At 39.4% G+C, this 19,015-nt stretch overlaps 1 protein-coding gene across 3 annotated transcripts in view; it reads right to left on the reverse strand.

Annotated features, from left to right (window-relative positions):
* Positions 1-19,015, reverse strand: part of OSBPL1A (oxysterol binding protein like 1A) — a 77,185-nt gene that overhangs the window by 33,732 nt on the left and 24,438 nt on the right. For all 3 annotated transcript variants that reach the window (XM_041399291.1, XM_041399292.1, XM_041399293.1), the window contains 2 exons: positions 18,446-18,527; positions 15,714-15,820 (listed from right to left, as the gene is read on the reverse strand). In XM_041399291.1, the coding sequence (XP_041255225.1) occupies positions 15,714-15,820; positions 18,446-18,527 (189 nt within the window). The remainder of the gene's footprint in view (positions 1-15,713; positions 15,821-18,445; positions 18,528-19,015) is intronic.

The following is a 19,015-nucleotide window of genomic DNA, read 5'->3' on the forward strand; positions in this document are numbered from 1 at the left end:
AATGACACTTTAGATCAGTCCTGCTTCCGTCTCTAAAGAGAATGGTATTACAGTCAAACTTCAGATTTACTATTTCTGATGGAAGCTATCTACTCTTGTCTCACAGAAGAAAACAATCACTCCATCATTATCCTTACAGCTATAGACACAGCTATAACCTCAGACTGAAGTCTTGGTTCTCTGTCAGTGTATCTAGGTCAGTGCAACAATCCACTTTTAAAAACATACTTCTCCAGCTGAAGATGTTTGAGATCCATTCTCTGGTAACTAGTTTCACTTTTGGTTTAATTGAATAGAAATCTACTTCCAACAGCTTCCTATAACATTCCTGTAAACACTACGGTAAGATTTGATGCTGCGAACACCACATTGTAAGTTTAAATAGTAGAAGTGAGTTATTTTAGCAATCAGACTGCTCTCTCTTTTGTTAAAGGAAAGTAACAAACTATTTGCAGAAGCTACTATTGCCTTTGCATGTTATCTGAAATCCTGTTAAGCACAAGAGCATGGTTTAAAAGTTAATTTCTTCATTGTGTACTACTGGCAGAAAATTCATATGTCTATTCCAAAATATCAAAAAGCTTATCTGTGTGTAACAAACACCAGACCCACTCCATTCTATACCCTCAGTCTTCCTTAAGTAGGTGGGAGACCAGTAACAAGCACCAAACCACTCTTTTTTATTCCCTTTTCTCTTTCTTAAAGGGTGAAGTCTTGAACTATATCAGCACAGCCTGTAACCAAGGCCCCTCTGTCCATCCTGAAGACATCTTAGTACAATACACAAAATACTTGCTTTGTTTGGTGCTGGATGCTTTTAATTTAAATTAATGCACAACAACAGTGGCACTTCTGTGGGGTAGGAAAGGATCACACCACTCTATGCTCAGCTAATAAATGATCATCTCAGCAACCTGCTACTGCAGCTGCAAATAAACATGAAACCAAACCTATAGCGAGCAAGGCATAAAACAAATACAGACATTTCAATAATATGCAGTGCTACATGCTTTCAACATTATGACAGTAAATGAAAAGACAGCATACCTTAGATCCTACTTCTCCTGGACTGAGAGAGAAAAGACAGACTTCACAACACCACAGTGTGATTTAGCTGAATTTTATTTTCAGGCACTCAACTTCAGTGCTAGGAGCGACTGCCCACAACACACAGAGTTGCGCTGAAAGGAAGTACCTCCTCCTTCACAGAGAAACCATGAGGGGATCTGAAGGCAGACTCTGCTGGAGCGTCAGAACACCGTGTACCAACCCTGCTCTGCAGTAAGCTGAGCACGGGAGAGCTGCCCGTGACACCGCCTCACCAACGGCTCTGATGCTCAGAAGGGAGGGCTTGGTTTTCAAAATGAATGGCTTTCTCCAACTGCCACAGAAATTCCATCCCCCCAGAAATGTCATTTCTAATGGGATATTTGCCACAAAGCACAGAAATGAGGTGCAAGTTGGAAGGTAGGGGCTAGACTAACACCTGGCTGGAAAATAACACATAACCAAGGAATTAAAAAAACACTGCTATAGTAGAACTGGCATTTTTATGTGGACATCTCCTAATGCTTTCTCTAATAATGTAAAGTAAATCAAACCTGCCATTTGTTTCATATTCCATCTATTCATATGAAGCTGATAGTTTCCAGAGTCAGCTACTCCAACAGGACATAATACACTGAAAGACAGATCTTACAGAGCACTGCACTGTAACACATTACACGACAGAAAACCCGTCACAGAAAGCACTGGGAATCCAAAGCGAGAACTCTGTCCCTTCTGTGATTTTCATACCAAATGAAAACCCCTACCAAAAAATGTGAGACAAAGAGTGGAAACCACAATCTTGATGCAGAGTTTGATATGCACGCAGTTTGTCTATTCTAACAAGCTTGCACAGTTGTAATTTTGCTGTTAGTACAACACAGTCCCTATTGCTAGCGTCTTCTTGCATAAGCCAGTCCTTTGTGATGTCCAGTTTAAACTAGTGCTGAGTAAATCTATTAAGGTAGAATGAGAGCTAAAAAGTTTTATGAAGAGCCAGGCCTGCCTCCATGTCTTGAACAAAGGTAGAAAGGTAAAGACTGAGTATTTTCCTCGAGGTGTATCTGTTTAGGAACAGAACAGTTCTATATATTTTGCTAGCTAACTTCAAAGCATGCTACTGTGGCACTAGTTCTACAGGATAGACTTCTGTGAAATGTGCTGTTAAGACTTTCTCCTACCTGGAATAATACCAAATTGCTGCTTAAGCTGCTACTGAAGTGAAAACTGAAACCAGTTGCTCTCAAAGAGAACTCACTCCAAAAGTTCTCATAGTTTTAACCACACTTGAACTTCAATACAGGATGCTTCCCAGAAAGAAAACATCTGATTTTTACCTCTTCTCATGGGACTTAACTCCCACTAAGCATACATCAGTATATGATATGAATATGTATAAGCATGTTTTTTTCTTAACCTTCCACCCCAAAAAAAGCAGGAACAGTTCTAGTTTCAGAATGTTTCTTTGCAAGTATGCCTCAGGTATTTGAGGCACTAGATAAAGGAATGAGTGATTTATGAATACTCCTGTGGCACACAAAAAAACTGCAAGTGTGACAGCACACATTAAAGCAACAACAAAGTGTTCCCAAACAGATGCAATCAATTTCATGAGACATCCCCAGATTCCTAAAGCATGTAAATATTTTACACAAAACTTTTCGAGTTCTGATCTGTTTACACACAAGCCCTTCTACAAAGAACCTCCTGCTGACTCACTACTCCCCAGCACCATCAAGCACAAGAGACTTGTGACAAATGTCTGCTATGTAAACATATGCTAAAGTCTTGCATCCTAACTCTTCATTTGCTGGAATAAACCAGCTCCTGTGAACTTCATCATAGCCTTGGCTCATCCCAGGGAGCAGAGGACTGATCTGAAATAGGTCATGATTTACTTCAGCCATTACTTCTTGCTCAGGTTTTCCCCCTCTCTGTGCCATAAGCCTGTCAGTAACCCAGTTTCAGAGACGTATCAGACCTAAACCCAGCACAGTTAGAAAGTGAAAGTGACTTGAACTACTGCAACTACTGAAAAGCAAAACTAGATGTGATCACATAATCTAGGAGGTAAGCTGAGCTCACTGGTGATAGGCAAATGGTTATTTACTGTATCACAAAACAGCATCAGTCTTCATCTCCAAAGTCCAGCCAGCTGACTACAGCATCAGAGTACCACACCTTACTGAGATAGTCATGTTCAAAAGACAAAACATACTTGGAGGGCAAACATAACAGCTGGCTTGCTTTCAGACACATAAACAGAAAACATCACCAGTACAGTTTCTTTTTGTACAAAGGCTGAAAGATCCCCATACACACAACCAAACCCCATACATACCGACTTGAAGTCCTGGTAATCTGTTCTCTTATATCCCAACCCAAAGTCTATAGAAGAAAGCAAAGACTTTATAGAACAAGTCATATGACCGCCTCAGTCATTCCGCAGATGAACACAAGAGTTCATTGTTAGTCAACCACGAACATTCACATCAAAGTTCAAGAGGACGAGTTTAGCAGGGCTGATTTGGAACGGTTACATTTCATTCTTCTGAGCACAAAGTTGTAGTATTTCCCTATATTTGATTTATTAACGTAATTAAATTCTGCCAATGAAGGAACAGACCAGGTATAAAACTCATAAAAATCATAAAACTTATAAAAATACAGCAGAAGTACCAGTAGAAGCAAGAGCCAAGCTATCATTCACACAGAAGGAACTCTTACTTTGGCAGGATCATGTCAACTCAGGCAGACATTTAGGCTGTAAGAGAACTGATATTCAAGAGAAAAGCTGGAGATGCTGAGAGCACACAGCAGCCTTCTCCCAGCACACACATCTAATATAAAAACTCATCATTCAAGATTGCTGGGAATAACAGTTTCTGAACTAGCCACATGCTAGGGACAAGGACTGTTTGCCTCCCACCTTTCCCTCCTAAAACACTAACACTTCCTCCTCAACACAGACCTTGCTGCCTTCCTGCCCCTCTCCTGTTTCCACATTTGGCTATGTCAAAGTCTGTTTATTCAGAGGCTGCTGAAGCACTGCAATTTTAACCAGTGGAGAATGTCGCAGTTCCCAGCCAGGAACCTGTCTAAGAGCACATGAGCAAACTGCAAATACTAATTGCTGATTGCAGATTAGAAAGCTGGTTTTGGCTTAAAATCTTGGATTTTCTATCAGAGAAACTGCTTTCTTCAAAGTGTTTCTGCACAATCAAGACCTAAGAAAGCTCTTTCTGGCTTGTTTCTAAAGTGAGACTCAATGGCGATTCCAAGTCTTCCTCTCAAATGTATTTGTTTTTCCCATCTTTAACAATTTTACTTACTCTGATAAATGTCATGAGGTCTACTTAGGTTTGAGAGCTGCAGAAGTTGCCAGTCTCCAGAGCCTATTCTGTGCCTACTTGAGTTCCAGTACTATAACACTGATTAGTCAAATATCAGGACTTCAAAGAAAAAGCTTCTGATTTTGTAATTTTCTGTGAAGTATTGTTTCTATTCTGAGTAATGCTAAAATTAAATATTGCTGCTCTTCACTCTTGCCAATACTAATGCCAAAACAAGCTGGGAGTCAATGACATCTGCAGCGATGCACACATTTGGAAAGCACATTTTGAGTTGCAGACCTACACAATTATCAGAGAAAAACCACATCCCACGGATATTTCGCTGTCCCAGTGAGTTTAAACATTTATGTTCTCAGAGGCATATGCCACAAGTAACTTTCCTCAAACTAAAGGTCTCCTTGAAACTGATCTATTACACTGATGCCAACAGAACCAGAACAGCATACTGCTGCATGCCTTCACATCCAGTAGGGACAATTTTTTGTCTTCTCCCTTTGAGGGACTGGACATCTTTGAAGTTTGTTAGTCTCACAGAGAGACCACATTTTAACATGCAAGGATTCTTAAGATTGCATACAGGAAACATTTTATTTTTATTCTTAAGGACTGTTTTGAAAATAGATCTTAAGCCAGTTTTGATCTAACAACTTCCCTTAAGTATTCTTCTGTATACAACACTGGTTACTTTGATCAACCCCTTTGTAATCTCTCCCCCACACTTCTTCCCAACTGGATTATGGCAAATGCATGTAATGTTTTCTCTGGAAGCAAATGTCACGTTTTTGCCATGTTTTTGTTGGCTCTTACTGGCTTACTAGTGCTGCTGGACTCAGTTGTTGACTCAGAGTGAAAACAGCTTCCTATTAGAAAAAATTAACACTTCTGAAGCTGGCTGTCTGCTCTACAAGCTCTGCACTGGGAATCTTGTTAATTATTCATCATTCATGAAGTCTAACTGACAGTTTTTTTATAAAGAAATTCCAAAACAAACATGCATGCTTGTACAGCTGTTCTGAGTTTTTAAAAAATGCAGATGTCTCACTTGATAGTTTTTATTTCATTTTGGACACTAACCAAATTAAAGCAAAAAACGCTACATAGGCCAGAAATCAACAGTGAGTTTTAAAATGCAGTACTGGAGTCCTTATCTCCAAATAAAATCCACCTTGGAAAGCATTCTTTGCTGTTTCTGCTATAGTCCAGAACACGTTCTTCCCACATTTCCAATATTAAAGAATCAAACTTGAAAGACCAATACAGATGCAAAAATCACACTTCTACTTTAAATTTTAGAGGGACTTGGAGCACTAAGAAGATTGCCCCTACTTAAGGGATGATTTTCCTCTGAGACACTGTTTTTGTTCTTACTCCTAAGCAGGCAACAGCCAGCAGACTTCAGCCAGGCCCTGAGTAGGTTGATAAGACATTTCCTGAAATTAGAGTATGTTGCCTTGATTTTGTAAGACTTTGTTAAGCCTTCTGATGTTTATATTCTTTCAACAAACTTTCTCATACACAGTTTTGCAAATAACCTATGTTTTGTGTTCTTTCATAGAAGTGGAGAGAATTGATAGACCCTTGGTCTGTCCAGTGGCATTGGAGAGGTGGCACTGTCACCCTCCAATCCACTGTCACCTTTGGAAAACTGTAAATGTTAGAGTCAGAAAATAAAAGTTCTTCTTTTTTGTTCCCCTCAAGAACAGCAGTGTCTGTGTCATCATTTCGTGCCTTATCACAAGAGTATGTCATGCAGACATTTGTCCAGCAGTTAGAGCAGACAAATAAATATGCTCTGGAGTATGGAAATTCAGTGCAGAACCAGATAACCCAAATGTTCTCATTTAGTGAAACATATCTTTTCTACTTATTAATGATCTCTAATACTTTTGCCCTTATGTGAAAGGGACTTTCTATTGTGGTGTTTGTTTGGGTTTTTAAAAATCTTTTTCAAGAACATCGCAGCAAAGTTAAGACTACTCTCCTAAATGCAATCCAGCAGCATCTACAGTTCAGAGGAAGAAGTGACCCCAGATTAAACTTCTAAGAAGCTCTTTTACAAACTTCTCCAAAAAAACTCACTGGCTGCTAAAGGAGAATATGTAGATTTGATAAAAGTTCTAAATCCTCCCACCACAAGCTGAAACAATCTGACAGTCTAGAATGACATATCATTTTTAAGATTCATTAAATTGCATGTAAACAAAAACAATAGTAGAAAAGCACTGACCACATATCAGCTGATCTTGGACACATGGCTCCTTGAAATTTTCTAACACTGCTGTACTGGACTGCCCCTTAAGTATTTGTATGTCTGAGGATTGTTCAAACTAGAGAAGAGGGGGCTCAGGTCAAATCTCATCTATATAAACACCTGAAGGGAGGATGCAAAGACAACTGGAGACTGGTTCTTCTCAGTAGTGCCCAGTGGCAGGACAGAAAGGAATGGGCACAAACTGAAATGCAGGAAATCCCCTCTGATTGTCAAAAACCATTTTTATCACTGTGGTGGTGACAGAGCACTGACACAGGCTGCCCACAGATGTTATAGAGCCTTTATCCTTGGAGATACTTAAAAGCCATCTGGACATGGTCCTGAGCAATCAGCTCCAGGTGGCCTTGACTGAGTTGGACCAGAGGACCTCCAGAGGTCCCTTCCAACCTCAACCATTTCCATTTTGTTCTTCTGTGAAATCAGGGTTTAGGCTTTAGTCCAAAATGTCACTTCAGAGGTGGAGGAGATTCAGGTCAGACAAAACTAGATTTCTGCTATCCATAGGCACAGATGCCTGCTGTCTAAGGTTTCCAGCTGTCTGAAACAGCCAGCTCATTTTAACCTCAATTTGATTTTGTCTGACCTTGCAGCAAGGTGTTTCACTGGAAAAAAACACACAATCCAATTTGGATGCATAGCACAGGACACATCCACAATTAATTATCTGGGCATTTCCAGAAAGGTATAAATTACTGACATACATTAGGATTACCCCATTACCTAGAGAAGGTACACTACTATCTTGACAACAACATTTTTCCTCACCACAATGAGCAAAGCCTTATTTATGGGTGTCCCATTAGTTTATGTCTATCAGGTCCAACCCACCAAGTTGCTGCAGATGCTTTTCTGCTGCTGTAGCCCAGCACAAGGCCTGGAGGCTGATACTGTGACCACTTACACTGAGTATTTCCAGACAAGATTAGAGTAGTTTTGTTCTCTTTACCCTTTCTCTCACCGTAGTTTTTGACTCAAAAAAGGGGGATATGCCATAGCAAAACTATTATATTTCAAGACTAACAAGAACCTGTATTCCTATTTAAAGGTCAAACATTTGAACAAGATTTTGTTGTGGAAGCAGTGTAACTCTGGCAACACAAAACTCCTTGAAGCAGATGAAAAAGTTTGCAATCTACTTCTATGTTAAAAAGTACCCCTACATTATGAAGGTATACTGCAGACCCCCTTCAAATAGGCATGCTCTAAAGCCATGCTCAAAGTCTCCTAGCACACCTATGGATCCAAGAGTTATTGCATTGGTGTCCACATTTTAACATTAATAATGTAGCCCTGACAAGCACGAGAGGAGGGAAAACATTCCTATTCAAAACCACTAAGTCCATTTACCTTACAAATGGCTTAACATGAAGCTGTGCAAGCAAAGTAAGCACATCACAGGTGTCACTCCCAAAGACAAGATGTTCAGATGAGGGCTATGCTTAGAAGGCCAGGCATCTTCTTTGTACAGGACTCATCAGGATGTTCACAACAAATGGATACACTCAGTTTGTAAGAGGGGCTCCACCTTACCATTTCTTTGCAGCAACATTCAGTTCACTATAAATGGAGCATAATTTGTTTTGTGCATGCTAATCAACCAACCCGGAGAGCATAGGCCTGTATTTCCCATTTGTCCAGAGCACCAAAAGCATTTATTATTAAAGTGTATTATTGCTGCATTTCAAGGAGAGTGACATTAAAAACAATACAAGCAATGTACAGAAAGAGTTTACTAACATTCCTTTATGAACAGGCATGGCATGTACCTTCAAGGAAAACTTCAACACCAGTGATTTATTTTCAGGGTGTAAATGCTTTCTAAACACAGTCCATTTACCAATTCTAGTGATATTGTCAGTGACTCAGCAGCTAGCATTATACTAAGGCATTTCACCAGTGGACAGCAGAGCAAGCAGAGATAACACACTTCTGAATACTAATATTAAAACAAATAAAGCTTTTAAAGTCACTGGCTTTCTAGGGGGGTGGGGAGAGGGAGGTCAACAAGTACACATTCGGTCACAAGATAAAAAAAAAAAAACAGACAAGAGGTCAAATTCCACAATTGCTTACCTTGATTATAAAAATGGTATCAGACAGAATAAAAAAAAAGTGCAAAAAGCCGTTCTGGTTGAAATACCATGACTGTGACCTGGTGAAACTTACATTAAAAACTAAAAGCACAATGGACAACACACCCTCCTCGTAAGCACTAATACTGTCTAAATGGAAATAATCCATTTTTTTTCTTCATAGCTGGAAGACCCCTGTATTTCATGGAAGCAAAGTGACTAAAATAAGCCAACTAAATAAATGAGGGAGGACATCAGAAAAGTAAGTTTAGACTCAGCCAATCTCCTTTATTCAAGGAAAGGCTACACATGGACAGTTTATTAGCCCATAAGGCAAGAGATCTGGTATTGCTGATGTTTAAGGAAACCAATAAAACTAAAATATACTAAAATCCCACCACCTGACAAATTTAAGAAGATGGAACAATTGTTAAGTGGCACAAAGCCTTAAGTTACTTACACTGCCTTTAAAACAGCTTCACACAAAACACAGGCATAATAAAGAGTTAAATGTTCTGTCTCCCCCAAAAGAATGTGTTAATATCCAGTACTGGATAGGCTGCATGAAATTTATTTTTCATATGTGTAGAAATTAATTTTTTTTAATTATTACTCTCATAAAATAGCTTTTATCAGACTTACATAGAACAAGAGGCCTTATTTTCTTATATACTAATTTTTCATAGATTAAGTTTCAAGAAAGAGAGGTCAAAAAGAACAACACATATTCAGAGAATTAGTAAATCTGTGTGACCACAGTTATCCAGTTTGGTGTTCTGATGTTTTATGCAGCTGAGACACAAAACCAGACCACTCAACCAGACTGTGACTGCAGTCAACTAACACTTGCAAGTTAAATCCCGGTGAACAAAGTTAACAGGTATGGTGCTATGCATAGAGGTTCAGCCTTGTATCCTGTTTCTTTTGCTGCTTCATTTCTTTCCTGAAATGTTACCAGTCCTTAGCTGACAACACATTGGTTGGCTGGGAGCAAACAAGTTTTAGAACTCTGCTGTTCAACCGTTCTTCCAAAACACATCAGGTAAAAATTAAGCCAGGACATGGAAAACAAGCTGATCAGTTTTACGTGCCATAATGACATCACAATGACATCAGAAGAATGGAACTGTGCACCTTTCTCACTCCAGTTTGTTTTCCAAGCATGAGAAGAAAACAAACAATATTTTCAAAGCATTAAGTAGTGAAAACACTTAGAGAAAATGTCCATCTTATACATTTCTTTTTCTGTCTCCATTAGCTTGGAGACAAGGGCATAATTTTGCAAGTGCATTCATAGAAAACAGAATTCCTAATTCATATTTGAGAAGCTTACTCTATCAAGAACTATTCCATTAAACTTGATTGCTGCTTGGTTTTTTCCCCCTGCAGCCTCAGCTAAAACTGTTTTCTCAACATTAAAAATTTAGTACTCAAACAAGTGGTACACAGGACCTTAGAAGTAAACCTCAGAGCAGGAGCTGCAGAAGCACATTAAGGAGGAGTCTCATTTCAAACCAGTATGTTTTTACACTGTGTTTCCCCAGAGGCCCATGAATGGATTTCAAGTTAGTTTACACAAGGCTGCTTAACAACAACCGCCAACAAAAAACACGTCTACGGGCCAAGCATTAACCCACTGTGGAAAGTGCAAGAACAGCTTAGCAGTGAGCTTCCAGCTGGGCCACAAAGTGAATAGCAGGGAATGCCTTCAGACAAGCTGTCTGACCAGCTTCCATGCAGGCTCTTTGAGCTACAGCTCAGTAAGAGTTTCCGTGTCACTACAAGTCACTTTGTATACTTCAAAGTCAACCTCCTTCCTTGCAGGTGGTGATATGTTGTATCGGCAATCTTGAAGAAAATAAACAAATATAAAAAAACCCCGAAAACCGCCAAAAAAAAATCACCACAGTTGAGACCCTGCAGTACCACAAAGACCAGAAGCACTTGCCTTTTACACTATAGTAATATTTGAGCATCCTTCTGTAAGCCAGAAACATCTTTCACCCAAAAGCCTTTCCAATACAGGAATACAGCCTTCCTTGCCCAAGGATCTTAGCAACTGCTTCAAAGCCTATCACATGCTTCAAAAAAAGCACTCTGTCAACACACATAATACCCTTTCATAAAAGGGTATAAGTTTCATAAAACAGCAGTAATATTTACTTATCTTTCCCCTGAATGGAGACTCAGTATTTCTTATTTTAGAAAACTTCTGTCTAAGGCTGCTGCTTCGCTTCATTTCCCACTCTGGTGACCTATTGAATCTTGGCTGTTCTAGGAAAATCTCAGAAAAAAGAAGTTGTGCTCTTTAACTCCCCTACCTCTGAGATACTTTGGACTTGCTAAACTCCTGCCTCTACTGCTAAGCACATTGTCTTCACAGATCTGTAGTTAGCTTTATACCTGCACGGCTGCAGTACACTGGTAGAAAAAAAATGCTTTCAGAGGAAGAACACTATGTCATCTACAAACATCTCACTATCAGGCTACTCCAACTTTAATATCTTCACTATAGAGCTTTAGCCCAGATGAAAGATGTGCATATACAGAACCCAAAAATTAGTATAGCATGAATCATCAAGGCACGAGATGAACTGTCAACATTCTAGCAGGAGAAAAAAACCAAATTACTTTCCTGCAAGTAGCTTTGTTCTCTTATACACCCTGCCTATACAGCATTCCCCAACATTTTATATCCTATGATCCTTGCATACGGGAAAAATACCATTCTTTACTAGGGAGCCCATCTGAGCATAGAGAATCTTCAAGGAACTTGTAACCTTCAAACAAGAATCAAGCCGCACTAGGTATTTCTAGTACGCTTCCACTCATTTGGAGGAGAAGGGAAGAAACAGGATCAAGTCAGTTACTGACCAAGAGCCAATAAAGGTTTTCTTGATGTAGGTACACCTCGATTCTCTCAACACCAAATAGCTCTTGCTGTGTTCAGTCCAATCATTAACTGTCTGAAAACTCTTCTCCTCCTTTCCACAAGCACACAACCTGAACAACATTCCAGCTGTTCAGGGCATTGCCAGGGCATTGCCTTGACACACGGAGGTCTTCCCTTGATCTCTGCTACTTTCAGCATGAGCTGAACAGAATGGACAACATTAGTTCCCCTGTGCTCCAGTGACTGAAAGGAATAAAAATTAAAAAATAGGGCTGCCACTTGTTTCTAAACACAAAGAGAACAGATCAGAAAAACAAAGGCACTGGTTTTATCACCTGAGAGAGTACAGACTCTATAGTTCTAGGTCTAATTCAGTAGCCAGCCAATACATGATCCCCTTACTAGACCTAACTAAGAAATCTTATCATTAACCTCTTTCTTAGCTTCTCTGATTTTATTTCAGTCCCTCACCCCTCTTCCTCTCTCCCTCCCACACACCACAGGCTCCCAAGACCTTATAGAGGTTAATGTAGCTGATGATATTGCCAGATGGAAGAAAAGGACTGCTGATGGATGCCAGGACTTCTCTAGCAGATTTGCACAGGGTGCCTTCATCAGCATTTCCCCCTTGACTGCAGATTCTCATCACTGCTCTCCTCACCCCCACAAAAAAAAACCAGATAATAAAACTTCTCATTAAGGAGTCATCTGGACATAGCCTACAGGCACCTTCTTCATTCACAATACAATAAGGTAGGAAGTAGGTTTAAGAGATATCAGCTCATACCTGTCTCCCAGAAGACAAATCAGAAATATATTAAAGACAACTATTTGTATGCCAAAGAGCATGCAAGCATTCACTCACAAGAACACATGCAGACACATCTAATATTCAATTATGTTTCTAAGAAATCTGAAATAAACTAAGGCAGTGCACTGAACTTCCAGAGATTGGTATTTACCAGTTGAACTGTGTGCACATTTTTTTATTTACAGGGTGTACATACAAGAGATAGCACATTACGCCATGGTAAAGATAACTAAATCCAAGGACTATGACCCACAGTATATTGATACTAAAAAGTTTTTGTGGAAGTGACAAGCTTAATTTGTTATGACAAATTCTTTATAGCTGAAATATACAACTCATTTAATGCAAAAAGTGAAGAAACCTTTCCTGTATTCCTTATCTCATCAGCTAAGGCTTTTCACCAGCTTGTAAACAAGTCCCCTTTCTAAGACAAAAACAAACTGGAAAGAATGACAACAACTGCAAAGGCTGAAGATCAAAGCCACAAACAGACTACAAACGAAACCAGCTTACAACTGCTATCCGTTCTACACTAATGCAATATGAGCTCTTAATTTACTGTTACATATAACCCTTGATGGCAAAAGTGAAACATAAGAGTCAAGATACTCATCTACACACTATACCTAAGCACTGGTTGGTGAAGAAGCAAGGCAAAAAAAGCAAAAAGCCAATTTCTTTAAATAAATAATTTTTTTTTTCCTATCAATTTCACACAGCTTCAGTACAGGTAGTTCAAGTACTAGAGATGAATTTTAAACTCATTCAGAAAATCTAGCACAGAGAATAGTGTGAAAAGAACCTTAAGTTCAACTCTTCCTACAACTACATAAAATACCTCAGGACACAAAAGCGACTAGAATCAAACTGCTTTAGGAATGTAGGTTCTGATATTTGTTAGAAATCGTCCACGGCAAATCCTGCTTTGAAACACTACTTACTAACCTTGTGCCAAAGTCACTGCAGAAAACGTTTCAAGTTGTGCAGGCTGGCTCCGACACCAACGCCCCAGTAAATACTCAGATTAAAGCAACCAAGTTACATTCCCTTTCCCCTTCACACGCTTTAACTATTTGGCAAAAAGTATCTGTGCTCGCATCTGCTTGACACCGAAGGGCTCATCCCAATGTCAAGAAGGAAGCAGAGCCACAGCCATCAGCCCCCAGCCCATCACGAACGCTACATACCGCGGGACGATTCCGGGCAGCACGGTTCCGAGGGAAGCCGCCCCGGCTGCAGCAGCGGCGGCAGCACCTGCCGGGCCGGCACACGCCGCGGGCGGCCCCTTCACCTTGCACCACACGCCGCGGGCTTCGCGGCCGCCCCGGCGCGGCGCAGGGCGGGGCGGGGCGGGGGCGCCCCCGCCCCGCCGCGCACGCCCAGCCCCGCACGGCGGCACCGGGGAGAAGGAGAAGCAGCGGACAGACGGAGCGATCGGAGATCACGCTCATGCACCATTTCTAGCGCAAGTGGAAGACGGCTGAAGCTGGTTTAGTGCTGCGTTAGCAGTTTCATCTGCAGACTGCGCGCTCATGCTACAATTGCCAAAGCACAGTGATAAGCAACGCTAAATAAAGTTTCCTCTAGAGAGCCAAAAATGCGTTCGCTGTGGTTATCCTTACTGAAGTGAGGAGCCTCTCCTCATAAGTCAAGCAGTAGCTTCTGGCACGCTGACAATTTAAATTAGAGGGAAAAAGAATTCTCCTTAAAGAGGCAAGATAGAAAAGCACCAGGCTTGAGAAAATGTTAATTCTAGAGATAACCAGATTTCATGGGACATGCACAATACGTTGTGCAAGGTTTATATATATACTGCTTTTCAAATGCCAACAACAGTCTAGAAAATCAGCCCTGAACAGCAAAAAAACAGGGCCCTGACTTATAAAGGACAACAAAGTGAAATGCTGTGGGTTTAAGAACAGCAATGATCAATGAATGTAGCTTCTTGGAAAGCTGCAAGTCTTTGAAGGAAGAGAGTATGTCGTTTTAAAAAGCCTGCACTATATTCCTGAACTCAGTAGTTTGAAGTTTAAAAATACCAAGACAAAAATCTCTCCAGGATCACATCTTCTCCCTGTCATGACCAACTGATTTCACCAGCTATGGTGGAAAAACAAGTTCACACCTCAGCCTATCCCTCTGTGCCCAAATGTATGTGCTTCCAGATTAAAATAAGGCCTCTATTACACCTATGGAGACTCTTCAAGTTCAAGTAAGGTGACATTACAATTTCACCATATGTTTTGCCATACTCCACTCTGGAAAGCTATTTTAGTCTGGCTTGAAGCAAGATGCCAACACAATTAAGGAATACTAACTAACACTATACACCCACTGTTGTAACAATTTCCCCCTCATCCGCAAATGAAGCTGGCAACTTTAATATCAGACTTTCTTAAGGAAAAAACTCAATGTAAAAAAAAAAAAGAAATGCTTGTTCCACTCTGCTAGAACTTAAGTAAGTCTAAAAGACTCGTGACTGGAAACAAAGGACTTGGAAAGGAATGAAAAAAACCCAAACCTAGACAATGGAGCCAGTGTTTGTAGCTCACTGTTAAATAACTGGAAGACTAGCAGCACCAACACAAACCTCATTCTGAAACACATGATGACAGTAGAGTAAGAGCCTAACCCAGGGATTATAGTTACCACAGTATAGGAAGACAAGTTTGTTCCATGGTACTAGGGCATCATCAAGAAGGAAGAAAAATACCAGCTCTCCTACTCTAGGAACTAGTGCATTTGACATATATTCCCAAATTTAAGTGTTTGCATTATGTTTAACACTATACAAGATATTTGTTACTGGGAAAGCCAGAAGTTCAACAAATAGCATTTGCACACCCACTAAGCACATGGGCTGAAAAACAAATTCAGAAGCAATATTGCTCAACACTGCAATTAGCTAGTAAAAACTAAAAAAAAATCCAAAACCTAATTTTCTCAATAGTTTGACCTTCAAATCAGCAAAGCAACAGCTCTACTGAATTCAAGCATTCAGTTTGAACATTGCAAGCAGTACCTTGTAACCAAAATGTCTCTTTTCTGAACACCCAAATACTAAGTCCTTCTTTTGCAAAGGCATATACCTAGTCTTTCTCTAGAAGAATGAATTTTTGTCCCACTCAGTATGCAAATGGACAGCTTACCAGCAACATGAAGTGGTATGGGTTTGTGTATTTATTTTTGTAACAGGTCAACAGGGAACTAGACAAATATGCCAAGCTGTTCAGCCCTTTATAGACCCAAGCAGCACAATACATACCCCTTCTTGCTTTGTGAACAGGTTAAGGCACTCAGCCAGAGCCTCACATGTTTCCTGGGATACTTCAGAGACCACATCAACTTTCTGCAGGAGGGGAGAAGATATTCCTGCAAGCACAAAAATATTAGTAATGTTAGAAGGACATTGTAAATGACAGGATTCTTTTAATTATTTTTTCCTCTAAGTAATACAGACATAACATTCACATGCTACAGGAAGGCTGGGGCATTGCAAGATCTGTGGGAGGTTTTTTTTGCATCCTTTCCCTAGTACTGGTATAAGAGGCACATGAATAGATCGAATTTCTCTTTCAGCATGGCTTAGAAAGCAGAGGCAGTAAGCCATGGCAGCAGGGCACTGGAAAAGGGACCAGCAACAATCTCCTTTTAACCACTTTCTAGATTTTAAAGCTTCAGGTGACAGAATTTAAATAAAAAGGATTTTGCAGTGGTTTAACATAAATAGAAGTGTAAAATGTAGATTTTTTTTGCCTTCTGCCATGTATTACATAGAAGAGAAAGAGCTTACCACAGTGCTCAGTGCAGCTGAAATTTAGGTTTCAAAAAAATAGATTGAACTGTAACTACGAGCACACTGAACAATTAAAGGGGAAAATCTTATTTTCATGGACTCATCTTGTGTATAAGTAGTACAGCTTGTCATGTCACATCCTGACTTCTATGACCATTTACAGAAGGGACTGCATGTCTAAAATCAGCAGGAAATCATCATAACTCAATCAGCTGGTAGAAATGATTGGAGTCAATTTGTGAAGTTTTCTGATATGTGCAGCAATTCCTTGGAAATCAAGTAAGTCATCTTCTCAGGAAGCATAGTTATTGCAATTAAAATAATTGCAACATTTAGTGCCTGCAGACTCCAGGATCAGTTGACACCATTTAGTAACACAGGTGCTTTGAGCTGATGTCACACCACTGAAGATTAAGAGGTCCATCAGTGACAGTACCTAAATTTATTTTTCAACTTATACCACTTATGCAGGACAAGATACAGTACATTTCCACACACTAATTGTGGTCTCTGAAACCAGAGCTCACCACTGACTCAAACTGACTCTTACAGCAGCTGCTAAGAAGGAGGGGCAGCACACTGGGTGCAGGACACATCTTTATTTGTAATACACAAGATGCATAAATCTCAAAGATTCAGAATGGCATAGCAAGTCTTTAGACTCAAAAGAGCATATTGAAACAGGGAGAGAATTTTAAATATCAGGTGCCAACGTAGCAATTTTTGTATTACTCAAACGATTTTAGGGTAACTCCACACAGAAGGGTTTCTAACTCATAGATTTATATTCTTCTGGAGCCAGAGGATTCAAATACTTAATAAATACCACAACAATGGGAGAACTAGAGCAGTTGTCTCTGCTGCAACCTACAGAAGTTGCACATGAATCCAGAAACAGTTCACTGACCTAGCAAGTTACAAATATCCCTTGGAAGGAAAACAGGAACTTATTACTGCTGTTAGCCAAGAGTAGCAGTTTCTAGGAATGAGATAGTATCTGCTTTTGCTTTACTATGAGTATTGGTTGTTAAAGTTGTGCATTTCCTTTTAAATAAATGTTTTTCTTCTTTATAAAAGAACCTCACTTGTTCTTCAGGTCAGCACTACAGAGTCAGGGAAACTGCCTCAACAGCTACCAAAGGGAATTTATCCACCTTATACTAATTTTCGAACTGGGTTTTTTGGTGAAAAATTCAGTTTTACTGTTACAGTAATTACAAAAGCTTCACAATAAGACACTCATATACATTACAAAATGTCCTTTTGCCTTGTGAAATAAAAATTTGGTAAAAATTCAGTTTATGAAAAAGACAGGGTAAGATCACAGAGTAACTTGCCCCATCAGCATGTAGAGAAAAAGCTGTATTTTTAGCCTCCTTTTGGAAAGGCACAGGGATGAAAGAAGAACTTTTTATACTCAAAACTGGTATTCTGCTACAGACTAGGGATCTGTATCAACAAACAACTTGTTCTCTAATCTGAGCTTCATAATTTTAGCCACAATATATAACCAGGACTTGGGCCCAAAGCACCAACAGTTAGATGTTCTTACAGAGCTCCTTTGTGTGTTTGATACAGGAAAAACTTCTGTACATGTTTAAGGCATTTAATAAAACAAGTGCAAATCTCTAGCATCTTGATGCCTATGATGTATTTTACAGTTATAGTGCAAAAATCTAGGTACATGTTAAAAATTATAACTTGAAATGAAACCTGAGTTCAAATCTGGCATAACAGTCATAGCAAAATCTGTGGAATATGTCCCATCGTACCATGCCTCCAGTTCTCTGTATAGTTTTGTGATTTCACTGCTCTTTGTACCTGTGAAGAGACACTTATGCACTACAACAAGCTACCAATCACAGATTTTAAAAAAAACCAAAACCTTGAAAGCAGACCCCTGTGTTATATTTTTACGATACTACTCAGTAAGGACTACAGCTAGAGGCAGTTCCACTGCATTTACAGCTGCTAATAAAATTTCTTTCAATCAGCATACTTCTTAGTTGTTTCTCCAAATCTGAAATCTTAATTGTTAGCAATTACTGTAATGCTACTTTATTTGAATCTTTTTCATGGGGAAAATTGTCCTCTATTTTCAAGCCCCTGAAAATTTGATTTTGGGGAAATAAAAGCATCCTGTTAAAAAGAAAAAATTAGTTGCTTGGTAACAAACTACATTTTAAATTAATAAGCTTTACCTTTTGTAGCATCCAAAGATTTAACCATTGCAAGGAAGTCTGAAACCTCTTTACTGAGTCTTTGCTGGCATGCTTGTGCTTTCTGAAAGAAAGAAGGATAGCTAGTTATTATAGTGAAATTTTAAAATTTGGACATTAAAATTAGCATAAAATCTTAATTAAGTTATTTAAATTAATTAATTAAATCTTAATTAAATTAAAAAGCATTAAATCATAACAAAGATTCCCAGCCCAGAGACTGATATATTAAGACTGAAACAAATTACTGAAACTACCTTCAAAGACATACAACCAAAGAAAATGTTTATGAACATTTTATCACTGACCAGATTTTGTTTAATGTACCCAATAACCCCTGTCAAATTTGTTGTATGCGCCACTTTTGCTCTTTCCCTCATTCTTTACTGAGCAGTTTTAAAACATGGGAAGACCAAGTGCTTGTTCTCTGAGAAACTTAAGGACAAAATAAGCACATTCACAGGTCAACTGATAAATGGCAAATACAGTGACATGCAGAAACCAACCCCAAGATCGTATTTCAAGCTCGCATTCAAACTTGGAGACAGCTAT

The sequence above is a fragment of the Onychostruthus taczanowskii genome, unplaced genomic scaffold (assembly GCF_017590055.1).
Source record: "Onychostruthus taczanowskii isolate IOZ18803 unplaced genomic scaffold, ASM1759005v1 scaffold16, whole genome shotgun sequence".
Taxonomy (NCBI): Eukaryota; Metazoa; Chordata; class Aves; order Passeriformes; family Passeridae; genus Onychostruthus; species Onychostruthus taczanowskii.